Below are 27,409 nucleotides of genomic sequence, written 5' to 3'. Positions count from 1 at the left end.
CATCTCACCAGAAGCAGTGGTTTACATCCTACCTCCATTCCAGATGACAATGTGTGAACGTGGCTCAGGACAAATCAAAATGTTTAAATAATCAAAAGGGCATCCCTCAGGGCTCTATAATTGGACCTTTGTTGTTTTGTCTCTTCATAAATAACCTACCTTTGTCCTGTCCAAATGTCTTGTGTCAGCTTTATGCGGACAATGCAGGCTTTCATGCAGCCGCAAAGACGCCTGAGCAGGGGGCAGACATTTTGTCTGTATGTATGGGTGAGGTGAGCCAGTGGCTCAAACAAAATCACTTGGTGCTAAATCTCACCAAGACAGTGTCTGTGTTTCTCAATCAAAAAAAGAAACCCTAATTTCCAAATCATATTACAAAATGAACAGATTGAAACGGTAACAGAATTCAAGTACTTGGGGTTGGTTCTAGAACCACAACTAAAATTTAACATATTATGAAAATATCCAAAACTATTAATTGTTATAAATTAATTAGACACTACATCCCAAATCAAGCGGCCCTGCTGTACATGCATGGGATTATCTTCTCCCACATATCATACTGCATGAAGCATGGTGCCAAGCAGCTCCCTCAGCCACAAAGGGCATTGGTTCATTGTACAACCAAGCAATAAAAATGACGGACAAAAAACCAATTCACTACCACCACTGCAATATACTCAACAAATATAATTTGTTAAGTTTTGAAAGCTTTAATAAATGATACTCTCCTAAACTAATATTCAAATGCATCAGTAACCTTGCACCAGAGCCACTAAGTTCATTTATACAGAAACAAAGCAGCAACACAGTCACCAGAAGTACCTCTAGCAATCAGTGCACAATCCCCAGCCGTAGGACCATGTTTGCTCCGTCTGCTTTTTCCATCAAACAGGCCAAACTGTGGAACTCACTGCCTACCCATCTCAAATGCATCACAGAGTTTAAATTGTTAACATCCAGGCTCAAGTTGTGGCCTAAAACAAATCAAAGTTGTACCCACTTGTAAATGATGTTTTTAATAGTGCGAGTGCGGTGTAATGAATTAGTGTGTGTATCTGTGTGAGCTGAATGTGGGAATGTATAAATGCTAGATCACTGTTGTAAATAAGTTCATATGTGTTTAAGATTGTGCTTTTATACATGTTGTATGCAGGGGAAAGCTCAACCAGGGACGGGAGTTGAGAATTAGCATTAGCTTTACGCTCTGTATGCATCGCATCAGTTGCATCTTTTGCTGTAACTATGTCTGACTGCATTGTCCCTGTCAAATAAATAAATAAATCCACATGAACAAGCATCAGTGACAGTGGGAAGAAAATGCCTTGATGCCTTGATGCTTCCCTTATGAATCACCTTTGAGGAAGACTGACAGTTGGCAGTCCAAACATGTCATGAGATCAAATTTCCTGAAAAAAATGTTGTCTGAATAAATGAAACCTTAACATACTAAATTTTTTTTTTAAAAAACACCTCACAATGTGAGCTGCAATGGGAAGTGTTATCTTAAGGATGCCATTCAACAGTCAAAAATATTTATTTTTATTTACATTTTATTAAAAGGTTTAACAAAGCACTTTTGAACGGATGCGGTTTTATATGAATAAATGTAGAATATCTACCCATTGTGTGCCTATATGCTCCCCCAGGGTACACCACATTAATGTCGAGTGCAGATAAAGCAAAGTGTAATGCCTAAAATAGGCTCCAAGTGTAAAATGAATAATCTAGGCAGTGTGGCTCAACAGTTTTTCAAAAAGGTAAGGAAATTAAAAATAAATTCAAACTAAGTAAAGATTACACACAGTAATTACACTGATTGTGTTTCACCTGTAAACATCACAATTAACTGTAAGAATAATACTTTCTAATAATTAATCATCTCACACCAGGTGTGAAATGTTTTATTAAAGGGCCTATGTTAGCTAAATCAACTTTTCTGTGCTTTAAACATCATAAAAATGCTATTAGGGCTTCATACACATGTCCAAAGTGTTTTTTTCATTGGTTCCCTCAATCGTTAGTTAGAGGGTGATTTACTCCTTTCTTACTGCAGGGCGAGCTTAAACACCTCGCTACAATTTGATGACAAATTTGACGCGGCACTGAGCTGGAGAAGCCGCGCCTCCAGGAAGCTCTCTGCCGTGATTGACATTTAAGCAGACACGCCCACAAAGGTGATAATTTCAGCATCTTTCGCGCAGTGCTATGAATGTATTTTCTACAGTCTATGTATGTACCGATGAACGCCCCGCCCCTACGCTCTGTCTCGTGTTTATAAAGCAGCATGAGCTCGGCTACGGAGTGGGTGGGAGGAGGGCGGGCCGTCCTCTGGCCCTACATCACCATGCGGAGAGGAGGAAGTCAGTGTCCCGTCTATAGACACGCCCACTCATGAATATGCATAAGTTTGTGTAGAATTGCGATGAAAGTGACTTTTCAGAAAGTTTTTGGGATTCTTAGAACAAATGGAGATGGGTGAAAAATAGCATGACATGGGACTTTTAAATATGATATTAAACTATAAACAATTGTGAATGTGCAGTAGGATGCTGCTGTGAAGGCAGTAAACCAATACCTGCTGCTGTATGACACTGTAATCAGTAACTGAGCCAAACCGTCTCTGTAATAGGTCTATGGACACAGGTCAGATAGTGGAGCCCAGAGCTCACAGTAAACATGGTGATGCTGCGTTTAGTTGTTATGCTGCAAAGAAGTCGGACAAACTCCTATCATATCTTTTTCTCTACTGCATATGATTGAGAGGGAGATTTTTGGTCATGTTGTTGTTGTTGATGTAATGTGTTTGTTGATGATTTTAAATGTTTTTACTGATGATTTTTAATATTTAATTTTTTTGCCGACTTTAATATTCTTATGGATTTTAAGCTGTTGAATTTTTTCTGTTGCACTTTTGATCATGTAAAGCACATTGAGTTGCCTATGTATATAAAATGCACTATACAAAATACATTTGCATTGCCTTGCCTAATGTAGTCAATGTGCAGGTGTGTAATAAAACTAGTGTTATAATGTGTGTTTTGATCTGGCCAATTTTCTTAACAAAGACGTTAATCCAAAAAAAAACCAAGTAGTAGTTTCTCTCTTAGGGTTAAAAAAAAAAACATGTAAGCAGATGATGGATCAATAAAGAGTGAACATCATCCAGGAGGGAAATACATTATGGTAACTAATGTGTGCTACTACAATAGATAGTAATTATTTGGCTGCAGACTTACTTATGCTTGAGTTTATGCTTTATACAGGGTTGTCAGACATTATGTTTTTCTTTTGGGAACCAAATTGCACACTATCAAAGACTTCAAATGAAAGTTGTTCTCCAGTAAGGAAGTCTTTATCCCTCCTCTTCTTGAATTGCAGCTTTGAGAGTCATTAATGTCACGGCTATGGCAGAGCAGTTTCCCATTTGCCCACAGACATTGTTAATAAGCAATTTATATCGAAGCCAAATTGGGAGACGAGATCTCTATTGAAACTAGCTTTTGTTTTTGAGTCTCTTTCCTCCCTTTGACAGAACGCGCTCCCTATCTGCCTGCAATTATTAGCAACTGTATTAAATCTGTCTGCTGGGAATTGATTTGAACTCTGTTGTTCTGCTATGCCTCATTTGTACACAAACACACCCACCCACACACATTGAACAAGGCTTTAGTGGTGAAGGGTGGAAGAGGTTGATGCGTGTGCACAACCAAATACTGTGCAAAAAATACACACGACCTATGCACAAAATGATTGGAAAATGATTGTTGTATCCCTCAGACAGTCGTGCTCACACAATGGGCTGAAATGATGGAGGTGTTTTATTGTGCCCCTCAGTCCTAGTGTGAATGAATGATCTGCTTTTAAATGGTAAAAGCACACATGCTTTAATTACACCAGATATGGCAACTGGCGGCCCAGGGGCCACAGTCTAATTTTGTGTGATAAATGCAAAGTAAATACACAAAATTACAGGAAAACACATAAAAGGACAACAAGAATTCAAAAACATGACTCAAAAAACACAAAAAGGAAACAAAAAAATAAATGCACAAAATAAAAGAAAAATACACAATCTCCAAAATGGCGATGCCCACTTATTGAGGGATATTACTTGTTTATGAAGTGTAAACGTTGATATAAAAGACATTTCTTCTTACATTTTTCAGGTTTAGAATAATCATCTGAAGTGCATGCTTGTGATGCAGAGATATGCAACTTTTATTACAGTGGGGGCCACAAAAAGGGGATTGTCTGATCCAGGGGCCACATGATCAACATTCATGTCAGGATTTAGAATAATGACCAATCTGAGCATTAAAGGTGCAGTCCGCAACTTTCAGATCCCTCTCTCCCACTCCCTCCCCGCTGCTCTCTTGCCCTGCCTCCAAACTTTCCAAAGTCCGTCCCTCAGAGGAGCTAACAAGCTAACGTTAGCCAGACAGCAACATCACAGTGATATAACATGCTCTGTTAAAATCATATTACTGCAACGCTTCTCTCTATGTGCACACACCTCAGCAGCAGCAACAGCACAGTGTCACTTACAGCAGCCACATGGAGGCTGCGGCCCACACATGCACACATGCACTACATAGTTCTAGTGTAACAATTACAAATCAAACATAATGTAAATCAAGCAGCAGTAATTACCTTTCAAGCAGAAAAGTCACCAATTCCATCATCTACTCCTCCAGACCATACACAGTAAAATAGACGGCGCTCTATCTCCGGGAAAGGGGCGGGGCCTGTGAGCAACAGCTGTCAGACAGTCCATCAAACACGATCCTGGCTCCGATTGGTTCTTTTTGCTCGGTCGCGGTGCATTCTGGCAATCTGCCAAAGGCTCTTTCACTTTGTGTTTTTGTTGTAATTTTGTATGGTTTTTATTTCTGTATATTTTTCTGTTATTTTTTGGTATATTGGTAGTCGTCTTGTGTTTTTGTTATCCTTTTGTGTATTACTATTTATCTCTCATTTTGTGTATTTTAGCTTTCATGTTGTGTAGTTTTCTACCATTTTGTTTTATTAGGGCCGCCTGTTTCCCACGTCTTACAGTATGTGATGGGTTGTGTAGTGTATCACTTTGAGGGGAATGAGTGCTAGTTTTTTCTGGTGCATTTTCTAGTCTGACACCAAACACTCCTAAAAACACACCTATGACTTATTGAGGGATTAGACCAGACTGTGCAATGGGGAGAACATCATCAGCATTCAGCTCTGGGCTCAGCTGCCTGTCATCAGAACAAAAGTCTGATCTTGCCACACCTTGAATAATAAATTTGTCTGCACTCTCGGCTTTGATGTTTCTCCATTAAAATGTATGCCGGCATAAAATTGGAGTTCTTTCTTTTTTGAAGAGCACCTTTGTAAAAAAAAAAAAAACAGGCTAGTGGAGAAATACTTGTGTTTAAAACTGAGCAATGGAAATCATAGAATTATACAGATAGGGAGTTATGTGAGTAATGAGTCTAATTACAACCTGGATGTCACATAGAGCTGCTGTAGGTATGATGGATTTTTCCTGTTCCTGTAACGGTGAAGGACAAAGCTCTCCAATCCAAAAGTGTCAGGCTTCACATCATATTTTTTCTCTGATTGTGCGAGTGCAAATTGGTACGAAAATAATGGTATTATGTGCAACGTAGTGGGTAAATCTAATTAAACGTAACCACAGAAAACAGTCATCCTGAGAGGGTGTATGGATAAGTTCTTTTGTAAATGGCATCCTTTTATTTCATACTACAAAGAATTACTAATCCTGCCAGACTAAGTGCTGTTTTGTCAAGCATAGTTTGTGTGATCTCCATTTGAGCCAGGGTGGGACGGGTGAATGTTGTTTGTATTTATTCTGTGTTTAATTATTTGTTATTGTTTTCTTTCTTTCTTTTGTGTGTTTAAAATAAAAATAAAAGTTTAAAAAAACTGTAATACATGACCGTATATTGTCAACTGATATATCTTCCAATAAATATATTTTGCAAAAGAAAACAGTCATCCTGTTAATACCCTGTTTGTGCAACACAAAACTGTTAATATACTGTACATAGTCTACAGTAATTCTCTATAGTTGCATGTGGTAGATGGCATAATATGCTCTTCAGTATTGAATTACATTTATCAATTGATTACAGTTATTCTATACAGCAGTGGTTCTCAACATTTTAAGCCTGCAACCCCCAAAATAAAGGTGCCAGAGACCAGGGACCCCCACTCTACCTGAAGGTGGTTGAACACAGACTGGAACAGTCATTTGGAGACAGGGCCATATATCAGGGGGAATAAAGGGGAGAACTTTTTGGGGCGCATCTATAAAATCAGCAAAATGATAGTCCATTGTTCTATGAATCTGTGATAACCACATTAATTTATTCATCTGAATAGTATCCACTGCTATCCAGGAACTTCATTATTTGCGCCATTGTATATAGTCATCTTAAAGATGTAAATCCTTGTTTTAATCAGATATAAAACGGTCAGAACAAGTGGTACAAAGTGGGAACAATTAGTTTAAACTGGCAAATAATGGGAATGACAAATCGTGAATGTGGTTAAAATGGCAAATAAGCATGAAATATGGTGAAAAGAGGTTATAATAATAATTGGTCATCATATGCAATATTAGGTGGGAAAAGTGGTGCAAAGGGTTTATAAGTGCCAAAAATGTCTTGAAAGTGGGAAAAATGGGCAGAAAAGGCATAGAAATTTGATGGAGAAGTGGCAGAAATGGGAGTAATGTAGCAGAAATGCATTAAAAGGAGCACAAATATGGGTAAAAATAATTAAATTATATTTTCTTGAAGGCATCTGGCGACCCGCTCCCGGTGTCTCACGACCCCCAGGTTGAGAACCCCTGCTATACAGCACAAATTAAAGAATAACTTCATTGTTAAGAATATTCCTTTAGGTCTTCTTTAAATCATGTATGTTTATAAAATGGCTTTTTGGGCCTATTTATCAATAACTTTTCCATATGGTTTCTGAAAATAATTTGCAAAGGTTAATAAAGTTTTACACGGCTGGTTTGGTAGCAGTAATGAGGCAAAAACATGGTCGTTTTTCTACGTTAATAGGGAAATGTAACCAATTTATCACTTGTGCATGGCAGGACGGGCTTTGCTGCGCTTAAACGGCGAGAAACTGGAGAGAATGGGAATAGTCCAGGAGACCCTGAGGCAGGAGGTCCTCCAACAAGTCCTTCAGCTGCAAGTCAGAGAAGAAGTACGCAACCTGCAGCTTCTTAGTAGAAGTAAGTAACAAGTGCCCAAAGAACACATTTTTAATGTCAATGTGCAGCAATTGATAATTGGACTTATTTCTAGTGTGTTTTTTTCTGTTTGATTTTATTGATTTTATTTTATTTTATTTATTTATTCATTTATTTCAATTAGGTAAATGACAACATAAAAACTGTTTATAATAAATTAACATCAAGAAATAACCACAAAACAGTATCTTGCATCTTCAAATTCTTACACATCTCAGTTCACGTGAATGAAAAAGAGTAGGAAGAAGTATGAATTTATCTAATCCGACCCCTTTAATTTTTTTTTTATAGATTTTTTCATTTAAACGTTAACAAAGTCTCAATTTACTAGTTTTTGTGATTGTTGTTGTGACTTTTGTTAATGTGGTTTACTGGACGCATCCAAAGACAATCATACACACAATCATACACAAACTCCAAATACCATTAGTTGGTGCATTACATTCTTGATTTTTGTATGTTGAGTGGGCGTGGCTGTAAGCTAATTTTCTTCCCTGATTTAATACAAGAAGAGAATTTTGTGAATCAAACTCTAAGATGAATTGTATTTTTTTTATAAACTTATGTCTTTGTTTCGATTATGTAAACAGAACAATAGTTAAAAAAAAAGAGTAATTACAACACCAGAAATGATTTCATCATTGTAATGATATGGATAGTAATAGCCACCATTGAAGAGATTTGTAGGTGTATAATAGGTACAGTAACATTGAATAACAGGAAGTTTCTTTGTTTACTTTGGAGCCTCAGGTTTTCCCCTTGAGATCCATATTTATTCAACTTTATTATGATAATCTACATTCACATCTCTCTAATAAATCAAGGAAGTTCTTAATGTGCGTGTGTGTGTGTTTGTGGATCGAATTTCTCCCTGACGTGGTGTCTGTTTGACCTGAATTATTTTTTACTTCTTGCACATGGGTTGAGTGTGTGCATGCATTATTTTGGACTTATTTGGGGTTACAAAATGTTTAATTTAATTCTATTCACCTTTTGACGTCAGTGTGAGGGGGCGCTAGCACACCAATCTATTACAACCTTTAATAATCAGTAGAAGAAGACCCACCTCCAGTCCACAAAAGAAGGTCAATATTAAAAACGTTTTTGTACTGCTAAATGTTATTTAAGTGTGTTGCAAAACGTTTATTTTCATTTCATTTTGAGATTATGGCTCCCAATTTTGATCGCTTTGTGGTACTTCCGGGTCCGTTCTTTTTTCTCTCTCAAGTCTCACGCATTGGGTGTGAGAGGCGTTTCAACAACCTGTAATGGAGTATGTGCATGCGCGTGGCTGATGCACATGCATATGTGTGTGAGAGAGAGAAACCACGGAGGAGATAGAGATAGTCCCATATGACAAAAATATACGAAAAGGCTCCAAAAACACACAAAATGACTTCAAAAAACATACTACAATGACAACAAAAAACAATAATTTTACATAAACTGCACAAAAAGATACAAAAATACACATATTGACTCTAAAAACATACACTACAGAAAAATACACTAAACAAAAAATATATAAAAATGAGTAAAAAAAAAAAAAAAAACAAACATTTATCTTGCGCATGTCCCATAGAATTAAACCAGGGAAATCGCACACATTATTTTACTTTGCACCCACAAATAAACCCCTTTATAACACTACAGAGTATGTACACCTCTTGGTACATCCAACCTTCAAACACATACTCATTTGGTTAAGTTAAGCTCCGACTATATGAATACATACTTCCGACAGGCACTGTACTAGTTTAAACAAAAAATAGTAAATTGTAATGAAACTGTACTTTTTAAACTAAAAACTGTATCTTCTTGTATAACACAAGATCAGACCTTTGTCTGAAAGTTTCAAGAAATTCTGAAGATCTAAACTTTATTTTCCGACACAATGACAATAATCATCTGCCTTAAATCGACCCTTTGCCTCTTATACTACGAGAGCCTTGCACTGATTTGGGCGTATTTTTTTCAAATTGTGAGCTGGACAGTGAAGTTGCTATTACAATCAGCACTCAGATTGAATCGAGTGAATGAAGTGGTCCTCGTCTTTCACTCAGCTCACACTCTCACAGGGTCAGAATCAGATCATGCACACTTCAGCTCAGATGATTATAATGATTTTATTGCGTCCTTTATCACTCCACAGGCTGCTTTGACAAAAATGCCTGATTTTGTTTTAATAATTTCTATTTTATGATATTCATATCCCAATTCCATACATACTGTATATATACATATATGTGGAGAAAGAATTACTATTTATCGAGCCTCACAAGACACAGGCAGCAAAAACTGGTGTAAAAGGGATTTAAACATAAAAATACAGTTTTAATATGTAAAATGTTTGAGAAAAATATCCATCTGTATTTAAATGTGTCATTTTAATGAATTATAGTGATATTTTAGGTAAGATAAATCTAGAAGTTATTATTAGTTTGGCAAAAAGCTGCCAACAGTTTTTGCAGTATGTGTGCTATTGTGATTATGTGTATTTCCACATAGTTCTTGTAGTTTCTGCAAAAAGAAAAACTCCTTTAGGAGACATTCATGCATATTAAGAATATTGAGATTAATTAATCTGGTACACTATTGCAACTGACAGGTAAGGAGAATTTAAATTACTGTTGGTCACTTCCATCAGAATAGCAATGTAAATGCAATTTCCCACTTCAGCAGGTTCCAGCTCGAAGCTATAGGGCAGGTTAATTTGGTGGCTTCATAAATCACCTGGGTTTCACAGGGTTGGAGGGTTCTCAGAGGTGAGGAGGGCAGGCGAGAAAAAGTGATAATGGGACGTTTGTTTTTTTTTTTTTTTTTTTCTCGTGGTGTAAATGAAGGTGAAGTGAGTGGGGGTGGTTTGGGAAAAGGTTCTCATCTTATTCTTGACCTTTAAAGACTGTTAGCACTGACAAGCTGGTCATTATCTACAGCGAATGACATTACAACAAACCACTTCCTCCCAGCAGGATATCAAAAATACAGAGTCAGCTTTTTATAGGTTGGATACCAGCATGTCATCGGTTATGCTGAGTTTTATCCCTTTAATCTGTTAATTAATTATAATGAATAGATGGCAGTGATTGGACGAAGTGAGTCAGTGGCCACGTTTACATGGGAGCTTAAATTCCTCTTTAAAGCGGAATAAAAGTTAAATCCTCTTGAAGCTGACCTTGTAAACAGTTAATTCCTAATGCCTCATTTAATTCTGAATTAAACTTAAATCTGAATTAAGTTTCTGGTTTATTTTCCGATTTTAATTCCGAATTAGATAATTCCTCGTTCTTTTAAACACTTACCTTGGTTAAAACCGCTTTAAGTTAATTTGGACCGTTTTGCGCTTAATTCTGAATGATTTAATTTGGAATAACTAATTCCGAATTAAAAAACGTGGCCACTGTCACTAACCCTGGCCTGCACTGTCAGTTCTTCAGCCTGAGATGCCACACAAGTTCTGTCAGTTGACCACTAAAACATAGTCATCTCTGCAGTTAGAGGATAATTGGCCTTTAAATGATTGGGGGTGGTCATAGTAGCGTTGTAGTCCTCAGACCACATTTTAAAGGTCTTGGTCTTGTCTCGGGCTCGAGAGCATTTTTACTCTGCGTTGTTCCGGTCTCGGACTCACCGAACTTGGGGTTTTCCATCGAGACCAACACTGTTCTGCTATTCTTCAACTTAATTAATGTGATAGTAAGCAGAAGCAATTGGAAGTGTTCCTAATTAAAACATGTAGCGTTAGTTCACTGATTGCTCTTCCTCCGTAGAAATCTTTAAGGAATTAATAAAGTTTCTCTAATCTAATGTGTCAGACACCTGCAAAAACTCTGACGTCAATCCATCATATTTCTAGTCAGAAATACCTCGTACCACTTACTTTAGGCCTCGTTCACCTGACAAATAAACATCTTATTTTCAGACTTTTAAAATTATTCGAGACTTATCAGTTGCTTTTAAACTTACAAGGATTTTTTCTTTTTTGCAAGAATAAGTTGAACAAATTTGTCAAGATTTGAGATTTTGGCATTTTGTGCTTTGAAACAGTTGTAAACCCCTTGTTTTTGTCTGTCAAATGTATTGAAAAAGTAAATTAAAATGAAAGAGAATGCTCTTTAACTGTTCAACCTTGATTTTTGTGGTCTTGGTCTTGATTCCTAAGAATCTTTGTCTTGTCTTGGTCTCGAGCAAGTCTTTGGTCTTGGTTACATGTGGTCAAGGGTACATCAAGGTCATAGCCAATAACCTTTTTCTTAGAGTAAATGAGTTATTATGTTTTATTTTGAAAATCAGACAGTTATGGAATGGATTGAAGGCCTACAACTTGCTAGCATGACAGTTAGTCTACCAATGTGTAGCATTGACTGTATAGATAAGAAAGTCATTGTCTAGCTTGGCAGTTGAGTTCATAAGTGTAAATAAACTTGACAATGATAAACAGGGTGAAACAAAAGTGGGGAAAAGAGGTGAAATAGTGAGGAAGCTTTTGCACTTGACAGATCTACACTTTGTTCACACTACTCTACACTCTCCAGGCCACCTCCTAGCATGATTCTTAATTTGCTGACAGTTCTGATGGGATTTAGAGCAGCCGTCAGAACCATCTGTCAACTTTGATTCATCTCAGATGGTTTTGGCAAAAATTAAATATTGATCTCACACATAACTTTTAAGATGAGAATGAAAATACAAATGTGCTAAGACTGCCTGGAGTTTTTCCTCTGATTCAAGTGAGGAAGGCAGAGTCAACCTTTTTAGGTTTTTTGTTTTTTTTTACATTTTCTGCTTTGTGAACTTTTATAAGCACGAGGTGCACTCCCTATCTCCCTGAAGTGATTTTAAGGATGAACATGCCACACTGAGCTTCGATTTCAAAGACCATGCTAAATAGCTGAGGGGTAAAACCTTTGAAGAGATGAGGAAGCAAATACGAGTGTGTAGAAGAGTGGAACTCAGAGAGAGTTGAGTCAGGGAGATGAGATGTTTAACTGAGAAAAAATATATATTTGGGATAAGATGACAATTCCCATAGATGGAAAAAAGCTCGTAGATAAGAGTCAATACAGTAAGTGAAAATAGAAAGTGAAGGAAACCTCTTTTCTTACACTACAGGGGAATATGTTCTATTCAACATGACTTTGTTTCAAACATCCACTTTTTTCCTAGAACTACTATTTCCTCAACAGATCCTGGGTTCTATTCTTCTCTTGCATCTACACACTTGGAGTTCAGCTCTCACTATGAAACTGGTGGTCATCTGCAGTGAATAGGTGGACCAGTACAGTTTCTACTGGAGGGATGAAAACAGATGAAACACAAATTAATGAATAAATAATAATAATAATAATAATAATAATAATGCATCAATTGTGCCGACGTTGACAATAATTGATGAGTCATTTTCTCTTTCAAATTTGCAACCTTAGATGATATGATGGCTCAGAATTAGACCACAGGCCCTGAATTTGACAGATGTGCATTAGTCATTTGGTAAATGAACAATAGCTAAGTTCTAACTGTTCTATCTGTAACTGCATGCATTACACCTTAAGAAATGTATACAGTGTTTTACATACGGAAGTATTAAAATGGGTTACATTATTGTTGTGGTTCAGCCCACCTGAGATTGAACTTGCCTTTTTGAGCCCCCTAAACTAAAATTACTTTAACAGCCCTACTGTATGTTATACACTGGAAAGTTGCTGATAAATTCAACTCTCTCAGAAACAAACATCCCAAAGCTCACATACTATAAAGATAAGAGTGAACATGGGGAATGGATGTGTGCTTCCAAGTGTGACAGAGCTGTTTGCTGCAACAAATATTTCCACATTAGACCTGAGGGCCACCCAGGACCCACAAGACCATCCAGACAGGTGGCCCCAGAGGAAACGCACCAACCCAACAATAATTACACAACCGCTCCAGATACCCCACAAGCCAGAGGACACCCCCCAATCAACAGAGAAACTAGCTTGATAACAAAGTAATAGTATTTCACCCTTAAGATAAAATTGCATGACTTCTGTTACAAATTGAGAAAAACAAGTGTTTTAGCTTTATGTCAAGTTGATTTCCATGTAATCTCTAATCTATTGTCCCTGCATGCTCTCTGGTAGAGTTATTACAACCCGGGAATTCACCATTAGCCTAAATATCTATTAATGCCGACAGAAGTTGCAGAAATCCCTGCAAAGAAACAAAGAACTGCGTGAAGATGAAAGTGCATCTGAAACCACGCCATGTGTTTTTTTTTAACCGTCAGAGCTCTTTGGTCTGTCCCTGTTTAGACATTCATCAAGCTGCACACTAGTTTGAGGGCTGCTGTTTAACACACAGAGCTTGTTTATTTGCGGAACATTAGTGTTTGAATGACAGCACTCACACCTCCCAAAAGTGAAGCAAAAGATGTAGCAGTTGCATGAAAATGTCATTGTTGATGTGTAAAAATACACGTTTTCCACCTTCATTAATACCGAACGCCAAGGCTAAAGGGGCTGCAGATTGGGTAGATTACAGGATGAATTTGAATTGTAATCGTGTAATTGATAATTCATTACAATTATGACATAATTGTAATTGTAATTTTAAAAATGTGTTGCTGTTATTGTAAAATTAATTGTAATTGAGTTCAGGTAATTGACTTTTTAATTATGAGTGGCATGAAAATTATTAAAATTGTCAATTATAATTTAACGCAAATCTGGGGAACTATGTTACAGTTTTATACATATGTAGATAACAATTATTCAAATACGTTTCATATCAAGCTTTCCCACATTTTACCATTTTAAAAACATTAACATTTAGGAGTATACTAACAAAAAAAAAAGCTCAGATGCTCACACCAAAAATATTAATACCAATATTTTCACAGATTAGGACGGCTACCAAAGTAACCAAGCGACAGAAAAGGAATTAGATAATAGATTTTTGTTTTTAGTGTATTTTACAGATGATTTAGAACTTTTTATCATAAAAGATGTTAACAGAAAGCAAACACAAGAGGAAGGTTACCTTTAATTAGGGCATTTATTTCAGACTCAGTAACTGTGATTAATTGTAAATGAATTTTAGTAATTGAGAACATAATTATAATTTACTTTCTGTGGATACATTTATTAATTGGGAAAAAAATGCTGGTCATTGTAAATGTAATTTAATTATAATTAAACATTGACGATTTAAGACTGTATTGTAATTGAAAAATGTAATTGAACCCAACCCTGGTGGATTAAGAAACCAAAGAAGAAGAAAAATCCACGAAGAGTGGCGTTAAAGGAGGTACATAAAAAAATCCACGAAGAGTGACGTTAAAGTTGGTACATAAACAAAAATGATGAAGAGTGACGATAACGGAGGTACATAAAAACAACCCATGAAGAAGTGTGACGTTAACGTTGGTACATAAAAAAAAATCCACGAAGAAGAGTGAAAAAAAAGAAAAGAAAGAGACCAAAGAAGATATGTTTTGGCACTTCTCCTGCCCATAATATATAATATACATTGTAGATAATGTCTTATTACATTGACATACAAAAATACTCACAAAAATAAAACTTCAATAATGAAGAAAAAAATAGATCAATTCCTTAAATTAATTCATTGAAACAAATGTGTTATTCCCTTTGTTCTCAGTGGTATAGGGTGGAAAATTGAGTGTGATGTGTTTAAAAGCTGTGGGCTGGCATGTGAAGAGCTGATCAATAACTGAGGATGTCGAAACATCTGGAAAGGAAACTGGTTGTGGGAGGATTCAAATATGACACCTGCCCTTCTTATTATTTGCTACTAGTTGAACTCATGAGTCTTACCTCTTCCTTTCTCAGCAACATATGTTTTTTTCATCAAAGTGAGTCTTTGTGTGAAGCCATCTGTCATCTTTAAAAGAAGTGTGTTGAGAAAAAGATGAGAAAACTTCTCTTTTTCCATTAAAAAGATTTAAATGCTTGAACACTTTTTTGCTGTCTGAGACTCCCTTTGTAATATTTAAAGCTTTGCAAGATTGATCCTCTGATGTTGCTTCTTTTTGCAGCGCTTTACTCAGAACTTTATACCAGTGAAGCTGGAGCTTTGGGTTCAAATATGAATGAAACTCAGAGTGTGACCAACATGTCATTCCTCTCCAGCACAAATTGCACCTGATTACTGTTCATCCAGCTCCTCTGGCCTTCCCCACCGAGGCACAGAGGACTCCACAGGGTCTTCCTTTAAAAAGAGTTTCCATAAATGAAGCTGCAAGCCTCTGGCCATATCACTGGCACCCAATCCATCTGCTCCCCGGTTCGGGGTTTGCACCGATGCCACGTTACATCGGTCTCCGTCCAGGAACAGGTGGTGTGGCCCGTTGGAAATCAGGTGGGAATGGCCAAGAGCTAAATCGCCAACGACCTCTGAGACCAAAATCTGCCTTTCCACAGACATAAGAGTCACTTCAGGATACAATAAAAAGTGCTTGTTGTCAGGGAAACCACCTGGCTAAATCTGTTTTTTGATAAAGGAAACAGTGACTAGAAAATTGATTATTGAAAGAGCTAGAAAACTGCTTTGTGTTGCTGTTCAATGGATAAACTCCTTAATTGATTCATTTTATGTCTTATAAATAAAAACTATGAACAATACCTATTGTTTTAGTTTTCTTATTCTACCTGTAAAAGTTAGGAGCTGGAATTTTCTCTGTGGTTTGATACAGCATGTCACACAAACTAGTTGGGGTGGTGAAAAAAAATTGATTCACATAAGAATCACAATTCTAATCATCCACAAATCTTAAACTGTCTTAAATTTAGATCAGATAGGTCTTAAATGTGCTTTAGTAACTGTAACTGTACAATGTTATTTTTGAAAACACCAGTTACATTTTTGTGTATTTTGAAATGGGCACCTTTCATGTATTTTTTGTATGCCTTAACATGTTCTTGTAGTCACTTAGAAATGAGACTTACTAAAAAAAAAAATCACAAAACACCAATTTGTGTTATTTGTGTAGAGTTTATTTTTGTCACCTCTGAGAAAAAGGCAGCTAGCCTAAACTTTTATTTAGGTAGTTTTATTTATGTAAGTTATTGCTTGTACAGTAAATAAGTTTGTATTTGTTGAGCATGAATAAATGTTGCCTTTTGTTTTAAGTTTCTCTTCATGTGATTTCATAATTAGAATCATTTTATTGGAAAATATTTTATACAAACTATATTGTTTTGAAGCCATAATTTGCCTTAACACACTATGCATTGTGTCAATTTTGAATCGAGAATCGGTTAAAACGAGAATTGATTTTGAATCGAAACGTGACCCTATGAATCGGAATCAAATCAACTCGAAATCATGAGACACCCAAAGATTCACATCCATACAAACTAGTGGACAGGCTTTAATCCAGGGGTATTTGAGAAGAGGTTGTTTGTTCTTCACCAGTGTGCAAAGGTTTGCATTTTCCTGTGTATGTTAGGGTAACTGGAGCTTCTAAAGTGAGAGAAAGATGAGTTTATTCCACTGATTCTATGTCGGTAACAAACACCACAGGTCATACCCTGGCCCATGATGTGATTTTGCATCAGTCGAAAGGTAAATTAAATGTTTTCTCTCCCAAAATGTTTATCCCTTCCTGCTGTTTTTCCTAAACCAAGGGTCCCAACCTATTGGGTTTTCCATTTTGAATGATAAAATTCCAGTTAATCTGGTGAATTTATTTTAAACATACTCATTTATAGCAAAATATGGTTTTACTTGGATACCTTGCATTTCCTAATTATGTTTTAAGAGATTTTTAAATTTAAAAAAAAAAAATTGTAATTGTGCTCAGAAGAACCAAAGACTGTTTGACCAGAGAGACAAGCTTTGATGTAAATTTTCTGTGTTTTAAACAGGGGACGGGACCTAGATAAGCAAACTGCTTCTCTCGTCTCCTTTTTCGACATGTACAAAACAAAAAAAGAGAAATACCAAAACTTCTGTGAATGCAACCATGTCGGAAATAAACTGAATAAATAAATTAAATAGATTTTTAAACCCCAAGGTTTTGACTGAAGGGCATCTAGGTTGGACTTTTAAAAAAAGAACTTCATTATGTGCAGTGCCCCTGAGTCTATACTATAAAATATCCATAGAACAATTTATGCTATGCTAACTACCTACTCAATACTCACTATATCTCTATTCACAAGGTGTTCAATTCAACCTACTAGCTACAGATTGAGAGTCCATAGGTGCTAGTTTTTATAGAAGGGGCGGGGACAAAAATCAATCAACAACACTACTTCATTCTTTAATACATTTGTTTTCAGCAGCATTACAATTGAATTTTGCTATTGGCTGAGATTTAAGACCATTGACATTTTGGTGGCAGCATTTTCCTGCCAAGACGAACGTCAGCCAAAACATCAGGCTTTAGTTACACATTAATTAAATTTCATACATATTGTCTCGTAGCATTTACCCCCCTTTTTTAGGACGCCTTGCTTATAGAAAGTTTAGTGTTTTGGGGTGTAGGTCACATACACATACATACACTTCTGAGAAATATACTGTAATGTTTAATGATTGCCAACAGCTGGTATTGGGTGCGAATCATACGTGGAGTTTGCGTGGATGGGGTGTTGGGCGTTGACCCCTAGTGGTCAAAATTTTTGATTACAGTTTTCCAAAATGAATTTGAAGTAAAACAATTCTTAATATATTGTACATAATATACACATATTTCAAGTGCCATAAAACACAGTGTACAAAATATACTGTATATTAATTCATATGTTGTTCTTTTAAAAATACAAGTTATTTTTGGGCCCTCTTCTTCATTTGCGCAATTCTTCTTCACTATGAACAGCAGTTCATATATGGTACTACAGCAAAATATGAGTTTACCTCCGTACTGAGATTATAACCCTAACCCAATCCAATAAACAAATAAAACACGTGTCTATTCACTTTGAAAACCAAAATAAACAAAAATTGTTTTGTTTTTTTTTTTGCAAAAATTAATTTTCCAGTAGTGCGCATGTGCACTCATGCGCATATACAATCTCAGTATGATGCAAACTCAGTACATGACACCGGCCTGATTTCATCATGCGTTTACTACATTGAACGACGCGTTGATGCAAATTTTTAATAGTCAACATTATCAATTATGTTAATAATTTTTTGCATTATTGTATATGTTACCCATATTGTGACATTGTGGTTGGTGCGAATCTTAAGACAATCCATAGATTGAAATTTTTTTTTTTCTTTTGTCCCCCCTGGCAATTATCTTAAACTCTGTCTATGGTGTGAATGCACAATAATGTCTACCTTTTAACTCTAATTGTGTATCCATTCTCTGTCTCCTCTGCTCCTCTTTACAGCCTCCTTTGGGAATTTCTCATAGCTCATCGCTGGATCCACTTGAAGCATTTTCCCCTTCATCCCTTGTCTCACAATGTCCTTTGGAGCCATGGAGAAGCTGTTCTCGTCACATCTGTGAGCAGCAAATCGCGGCGTGAAAGCAGAGAAGATGAGCCCATAGACTACATGCAAACTAGTGAGGAGAATTCCCACGATCGAGCCAATCTGGTGTCCAGACGAGACGAAGGCTGGCACGAGGAAGACTACTCGCGGCTCCATGTTGGAATAATAGAAAAGCAACAGTGATCATAGCTGATCTTCTTTTGGTTTCTCTCATGAAGTTTAGAGCAACTGGGCAAATGTATTTATAGACATTTTGTTTTTTTTTTTTTAACACGTTATAATTAGGATTCATTATTCCTCAGTTTAAGGTCATTACACTAACATTAGTGGACTACTGTATTCCTGATGAAATCATGTGTCACAATGCATTTTCCTCTCGGGATAAATGGTTTATCCTAAAAACTGTTGTCTTCTTTTTTAGTAGGACTACACAGTGTCAGCTATAAATGAGATGTTTTTCATTGCACTGAAAGCAATGCAGAGGGAAAACACACTACTGAGACTACTTTAGTTTGATTTATGGAATGGATCCAGGGAGCTCTCTGAGGTAACATAATAGTCACTGGCTGTTTATGCTTTAACAAGCAATAATTAAACGGTGTAGATGATGAGAACTTGGCGATGCCTGGAAAAAAACACTAAACAGTAGAAATACTCCCAAACTGAGCTGCTGGAGGCGCAGCGTGAGCATTTTCTTAGAAAAGGCTTGTTTTTTCTCCTACATACTGTGGCAGTGTATTTCTTCAGCCTTGTAGCTTCAATACTCTGTGTTCACTGCTGAGAAGGACTATACAATGTTGTCAAAGAAATAAAAATCCTCTGTTGGAATGTGGTTTAAAAATCAAGATACTGTGACAGCTACCCCAAAACAAGAGGCCCACTATGACTGAAGCAATAACCTCTGATGTCCATGTAAGCAGGAGCAGACAGCTGTGTGACACAATAGTTATGTTTCAGTACCATTAATAAAAAATTTTTAAAATGAAATAAAACAAACTTGTAAGACAACTTGTACTTCCAATATTCTTCCGTTTACTTTGAAAAAGAAATGTGGAAAACTGGCTGTGGAAAAGGAGAAAACTTTTTTTTTAGACAACCCGATAAACTGTATATAACAATGTGTTTTTTTTTTTGTTTTTGTTTACTGCAATGATTGATCAAGTGTTTGAAATAGAAATATAAAAACTGTATTTGATTTTCAGGTTAAATATATATACTATGGACATTTATAAAAGTGATCTTTTTAAAAAATAAAAAAATAGAGATGAAATGTTGGGTTTCATAGTCTCATTATAGTGTGTTTTATAAAAAAAAATATATGCTGCACTGAACAATTCACTTATTGTTTATTAAGGCAAGTACAACAATCACAAAAACCAGAAAAGAGACAGAAGTGGCAGTATTTGCCGGTGCTCAAGACTTTTGGCTATTATGCATTAAATTGACCTGTAAATTTGAATCCCATCAATGACAATGGAAGATGACATTTTGATTCATGGTTACTGTAAAATAGCTGCCTCAGTTAAAAAGATAATGGTATATTTTCCAACCAATCTTTCCAACCACTTTTTGGTCACATATGTGACCATAAATGCAGTAGTAATCCAAAATAAAGTAATTCTAAGCAACTAGCAGAGTGTAGGAACTTGAAACTGGAAAAAAGGTTGCATTCTGGTGTGAATTTTACACCAGTTGAAGCTTGGACTCACTATTTCTGGCACAAACACTGCTCTATCTCACTGAGCTAATTAACACATGTAAATGTCACCTGGAGCTTCACTAATTGACTAATGCTGTGTTCACACCGAATGCGTCTTCTGCGGCACCGGACGCGACTGCCACACAAAACGTTCCGCAAGTTTAGCAGGATGATAAAATGTCACCATTCGCTTCATATGCGCGTTTGAAGCGAAGCCACGCGCACTAGCGACACATCCAACTCGGTGAGTTTCACTGCGTGCTGAAACGAGGAGCTGCACTCCTTTTTCTCCTCTCATAAACATAAACCACCAGTGAAAAAAGCCGGTGTGATTAGCGGCTAATGCTATCCTAGCTCAGTGCCGACTTTCAAAGATGAAAACTACAGAGAGAACTTTTAACTCAATATTTTTAACTCGAGCGAATGTGCGAATATGATGAAAAACCGGGAGCGCGCTAGCACAGCCAACGCTCTTTACACGAAGATCGGACCACACCACCCCACAGGAAAGATGTCGCCTCTGGGAACACGTCTATCCATTGACTTTATATGTAATCTGGTCGCACGAACATTTTGTGACGCATCCGGTATGAACGCAGCATTAGCCAGTCACCTGTGTGCAAGACAGCAGCTGTTAGCATTTAGAGGCAGAATTCAAACAGCTGTCAAAAATTAAGTTATTAAGAGATGAAAATGTTTTTTGTTTGTATCACAATTACATATTGGCTCCATCAGGTGAAAAAAAAAAAAGAAAACTGATGTTTAAAAATGCCATTTTTGCCTTGACTCTAATTGTGCACATGTAAATCAAAATGCTGTAAAAAAAAAAAAAAAGATAAGTGTTTGAGGTAAAATTCTAATATTTTCCAAAAATAAACTACCATGAGTCCAACATTTTTTGTGTTTTTTAAAGACGAAAATGTATTTAGCAAAAATGTGCAAGCAAAAAACACAAACCACTGTTTACAGCCAAACATTTTGATGCACTGTAAATCTGTGTGGATTGTTTGTGTAGAACAGTCTGAAGATGTGCTGTAGCAAGTTTAGTGTCAATTGAGCAAAAATTGGGAGGATTGGTTTAATATGTTTTTCACTTTTCATTTGCTTTAGGTTTAAGTGTACAAACGTTTTTTTCAGTATTGGGGCTACATTTTGGTGAAAGTTGCAAATTTGGAGCACATACGGTTAATTTGCTGTGATTTTTTTTTTTTTCACATTTTTAAATTCAGAGGTTTGCTGTAGCGCCACCTTTAGACTGATTGATCTGTTTATGCAGCTGAGGAAATCTGGCTTGGGACTGGACCTTTGTGCTAAATGTGGTGATTTTTTTTGTGCATGGAAAGTAGGATTTTCTTGAAAGAGAAGAAGAAGAAAGAAATAAGAGTATGCAGGATATATAGGTTACTTGCAGTTTAAGCCCCTAAATTAATAAATAAAAATTTCAGGGTAACATTATACATGTAAAGTATTGTATCCATAGTTTTGTCATGTGCACTTCCTTTTCCTGTCTGACCTGTTTGTAGTTCAGGATCCTGATGCCACACGTTCCATTGACCGAGGCTTTAGAATGACACAAACAGATAGATGCAAACTACGCTACTTTTATGAGGCTGATTTTCACACAATATTTTCAAGCTCGAGCTCTCATGGGAAAATCCAATTACTGTGACAGTTGAAGCATCTCACCTGTACCAGTGCACTTGTATGATAATAAACAGACTGGGTAAACAGTGGCCAACTCAACCCTGTCAGGGAGTGAATCTGTGCAGCAAATAGTTTGGATGGTGCAGGTAATTGGTCACTGTTTATCATCTAAAGCGTTTTATTTTCCTGTGAGCCATTTGGAAATGTCTGAGTCTTTTTGAATGCTTGTCTTTTATGACTGTTATTGAAAAAAAAAAAAAAAAAAACTCTTCCAGTGACTTTGATTTGGAAGAGTCTGAGGCGTCTGACGGCACTGAAAGTGAATGACAGTCTGTCCTTTCTCATCGTCTGTAGACAAACCCATCAGCAGCTGCTCTCCTCAAGTCCCGCTGAGACATAAACAGCTGAAGACACTATTTCTTTTTCTTTTTTCTTTTTTTTTTTGGCCACCACCCAAATGGTAGCAGCATTCCACTGCAAAGCAAACACGTGTAAAAATGGCTGCACACTTTGCTTTCACTCGGATCGTCAACACCATCAACTGCGAGTTTTACGCTTCATACTAGTTTTCCACATTTCAAGGTTTTAAAAGGCATTCAGTGGCTTTCTGCTCACTTAGCAGAGGAGAAGGACTGTAAATATCACTGCAGACCGTGAAATAATAAATCATCTCACAAACTTTCAGCCTATGGTTCACAATTTATTCACATCCAGTGAAAAAAAGGAAAACACAGTGAAGATGTTGACACAGAACTTGAGAGATGCAGCTGTTTCTCAGACTCCATTTGAAAGCAACAAACACTATATAGCCAAAAATATTCACTTACCCATCCAAATCTTTGAATACAAATTATTCCACTACTACATACTGGTGTTGTATTGAAAGTTCAACAGTGCATGGAGAGTTTTATAGGTTTTTGTTTTATAGCCGAGCAGCTTCATTCAAGCCAAAAAAAACCACCAAGTTCAGTGCTAAATGTTGGAAGCAGAAGTTTAATGTACACTGCCACAGGACGCTAGCACAGTACAGATGTGTCCTATATTAAGCAACAAATTATGATTATTAACTCCGCCTCGGAGGTAATATTTTCATGGGTGTTTACTGTATATGTATTTGTTTGTCTGTTAGCAAGGTTACATCAAAAATACTGAATGGATTTTGACAATATTTCAACCAAAGAGAGACCCTGTGCTATTGAAGGTTATGAATCAGTTTAAAAAAAAAAAATAAATACAAAACATTGCTATCTTTCATCATTGATGAATTCCAAAAATTCATGTTGGTTCGTAATTGACCAATATTTATGAAATTGGACTCAATTACTGTATGTCGGGTTGATTCCTCAATTACCCCACCAAGTGCAATCCGAATCGGATCCGGATTGAGTACTTTATCTTGATTTTTTGAAAAAATGGGGGTGCTTATATATTTGGAACTATCCATCCCGCTTGTTCCTTTTGAGGGTTGCAGGGTTCTGGTGGTGCCTATCTTCAGCTCTCCTAGGGCGCTAGGCAGGGGTACACCATGGACACGGCGTCAGTCCACCGCAACATTTGGACTAACTGTATCATTATTAATGGGGGTACCGTGATAAGGATCACTGATTCAGATAATTGTCAATATCTGGCAAAGAGGATATTTGGTTCTTGGTGGAGATTTGCGCTCTCTGAGTGCTCTTGGCTCTTGTTATAAATTTGGTTGAAGGAGAAAAATAGCGTGGCATTTCTGAAGGAATTTGATGATCCAGTGAAAATAACTGTGAATACTTCAGCATACTAATAGATTTTTGATACATTGATGCTCCCACCTTTGTGAGAACATTTGGAGATGCTCCATTTCTTTTCCAACATGACAGAGCACCAGCGCACAAAGCAAGATCCATAAAAACATGAACGAGTATATTTGGTGAGTCCTTCCTTGGGCGGTGGTGGAATAACGGTTGAAGAAGCGGGCTTGCAATCAAAGGGTCACCAGTTTGAATCTATCACTTTGGGATGATGAGCAAGTCCCTAAACCTAACTTGTACGTTGCTTTGGATAAAAGCATCTGCTAAATGAAATTGTGGTCTTGTAATGTAATCCTGCACAGAGTCCTGACCTCAAACTGCTTTAACGTCTTTAGGATGAAACTGTATGGTGACAGTAAGTCAGGCCTTTTCAATTACACTTCTGGAAAAAAATGTCAAAAATTCTCATAAACACTCCTGGACCTAAAGATTAAGGTTTAAGATTATAGGATGTCACTTAAAGTGTGTGTGTGTGTGTGTGTGTGTGTGTGTGTGTGTGTGTGTGTGTGTGTGTGTGTGTGTGTGTGTGTGTGTGTGTGTGTGTGTGTGTGTGTGTGTGTGTGTGTGTGAAGGCTGATAAGTGATTGCTTTTGCCATTATTATGTTGGTATTTAAAGCCTTTCTAACTGAATATAATGTTTTTAAAAAGCTCTAGAATAATGTGACCAGGCAGGTTTGAACCATGACGTTCCAGAAAGTTGGGATAGGTTCCTGCACCATGCAATCCCATGTGAATACAACAACCAAATGGCTCAACGTTTAAAATAGACAAATGTATTGTCCTGTTTTTTTTTTTTTTCTTTCTTTCTTTCTTAAACAGATACTGTAATGCTTTGTGGTGAGACCAACAAGTGAAATTATTACCAAAGGACTGCACTGCTCTCTTGTGGAAGATTCACAAACAGAAACTAGCACAGGTCTGTAATCTTTACCAATAGACGTGTGTGTGCCTTTGTCCTTAGTTACACTATTGTTTCTTTGGTTTGTTGTTGTTTTCTTTTGTGCTTTTTTAGTTTTTTAACAAAAATCAACATATTTTTGAAGGATCAAAAATAGATTTTAAAGGTGCCTGTATTATACTGATGGAGCTGTTTATGAACTTTTAAATGTATGCTCTTTTTTCATTTCTTATAAGATAAAATAAGATAAACTATGTAAGTAAGATAATATATCCTTTATTCGTCCCACAAAGGAGAAATTTGCAGAGTTTCAGCAGCAGATAAATAGGAATATATACAGTATGTACATGGTCCTGTACACAGTACATATATAGGAAGAGGGAAAATGTGTTGCAAGACAGGAAATTGCACAATAAAAACAAAAAACATAAAATATAAACATATACAAAACCAATAAAAAAAAATGTATAGATATAATAGAATATAATACACCTTTTTTGATCCCCGGATCAAATATATATTTTAAAGGTGGTGTCTGTATTATACTGATGGAGCTGTTTATGACCTTTTAAATGTATGCTAGAATAGAATAGAATAGAATAGAATAGAATAGAATAGAATGCACCTTTATTGATCCCCAGAGGGGAAATTCACATTTGCAGCAACACAATATGAAAGCAGAGAGTAATAATAATAATAATAATAATAACAACAACAAGAAAACATAGTCATCAACATCGCCCGCCAGATTGGTCGTCATTTTAACTCACAACCTTTTCCTAAATGTCCTAAATCTAAGAACTTAGATATATACATAAGAAAATATTATCACATCAGAATATAAAATTACTAACTATCTTAAATGGTTTGTAATAAAAGCTGTCCCCTTTGAAGATACCTCGAACAGAGAAAAGAAAAACGTCACAAGGGGCGGCATTAACTCCGGAAAAAAAATTGCGCACTTCTCATTTTCGAACTCCATCAAGGTATTGATACCCTGAAGCCACACACCGAATTTTGTTATCCTATCTTAAACGGTTTCTGAGAAAAGTTGTCAGAGTAAAAAAAAACCAGAACAAGGGCAATAACTGGAAAAAATAATTGCGCGCTTCTCATTTTCAAACTCCATCAAGGTATTGACACCCTAAAGCCACACATACCGAATTTGGTTGTCCTATCTAAAACAGTTTCTGAGAAAAGCTCGAACCTATTCATACTTTGTGGGTTAGGGTTAGGGGATAATAATGTTGACTATAATGTAATAATACATAATATTTTTTTTTTTTATTATTTAGAGATGAGCGATATTATCGACGCATAAAATATAAGCTCGGTCGACATCGGTAACAGTTTTTCCACAGATATTGAAAAACCAATATGTGCTGTTTGCTTAGACAGTTTAAAAACAAATATGGCACATTTTCCATTACTACAGTTGAAAAACTTTTCCTATTTGGCAAATATTATGTTTATTTGTAAAATACATCCTGTGGGGCATCACATTAAACGTTATTTCTATGAAGGGATATATTATTATTACATTATTATAAGCACGAGTCTCTACTGCCCTCAACTGACAGCTTTAATTACTGTTTCTGCACCTTAATGACATCATGGCTCTGATGATTCCCACTGATGATGGGTAATATTATTAGGTCACAATGACAGGCACCAAAGACCCAGAGCAAGCTACTGAAGATTGACAGAAAGTGACTGAGGTGAGGATGATGATGATGAAGCAGTGAGCTGTGACAGAATGCCATATGTGAACCATTTATTATTAGCTGTGCAGGAAGAGTGGGCACATTATAGCTTTTTAGACAGCTTGCAGCTACAGATATTGAATATTCAGTAGTGTATTAACAGCAGGTGCTGGTGTTGTCAAGTTGTTGTTTACGTAGATGATGGGATTTATGGTATATGTGTGAGCGTTGACCTTAATTAAAAGTAGGAATTGGTATATAGATTAATGGGATTATCTCAATGTATTGAATTGAATCAGATGTTTTGTATACAGTCCTCGGTGTGCATCAGGGTTGGGGTCAAATCTAAATGTAATCGCGTAATTGATCATTGATTACAATTATAGCGTGATTAGAATTGTAATTGTTATTGGAAAAAAAAAATGTCTTCATCATAATTAAATTGTAACTGAGTTCAGATAATTACTTTTGTAATTGTAATTGCCAAAAAAAAAAAAAAAATGCTATAAAAATTGTCAATTCTGATTTAACAATTATTAGAATATGTTTCATATTGGGCTTTCCCACATTTTAATGTATTTTACAGCTGATTTAAGACCTGTTATTATGAGTGACGCTAACAGAAAGCTGACACAAGAGACAGGTCAACTATTATTAGGTTATTCATTTTAGGCTCAGTAATTGTGATTAATTGGAATCAAAATTTAGAAATTGAGAACTTAATTGTAATTCACTTTTCTGAGGGTAAAAAAAAACAATTGTTATTTACTTGTAATTGGAAAATATGTTGTTCACTGTAATTGCAAGTGAAATGTAAATGAACACGTGTAATTGGAAACGTAATTGTGACTGAAAAATGAAATTGACCCCAACCCTGGTGAGCATTGATGTTGGAGGTTCCCACAGGCAGGAGGAGGAGGAGGAGGAACAGGAAGGACATTTAGCAGCAGGGACCGGATTAAAAC

General features: G+C 36.3%; 1 protein-coding gene across 1 annotated transcript in view; it reads left to right on the top strand.

Annotated features, from left to right (window-relative positions):
- Positions 1 to 19,806, top strand: part of samd10b (sterile alpha motif domain containing 10b) — a 61,883-nt gene extending 42,077 nt beyond the window's left edge. Inside the window, exons 4-5 of the mRNA XM_028453466.1 lie at positions 7,109 to 7,249; positions 18,610 to 19,806. Of these exons, the coding sequence (XP_028309267.1) occupies positions 7,109 to 7,249; positions 18,610 to 18,632 (164 nt within the window). The 3' untranslated portion in view covers positions 18,633 to 19,806. The remainder of the gene's footprint in view (positions 1 to 7,108; positions 7,250 to 18,609) is intronic.
- The last annotated feature ends 7,603 nt before the right edge of the window (positions 19,807 to 27,409 follow it).

The sequence above is a fragment of the Gouania willdenowi genome, chromosome 7, assembly GCF_900634775.1.
Source record: "Gouania willdenowi chromosome 7, fGouWil2.1, whole genome shotgun sequence".
In the NCBI taxonomy this organism is placed as follows: domain Eukaryota; kingdom Metazoa; phylum Chordata; class Actinopteri; order Blenniiformes; family Gobiesocidae; genus Gouania; species Gouania willdenowi.
This window is presented reverse-complemented; position numbering and strand designations above follow the sequence as displayed.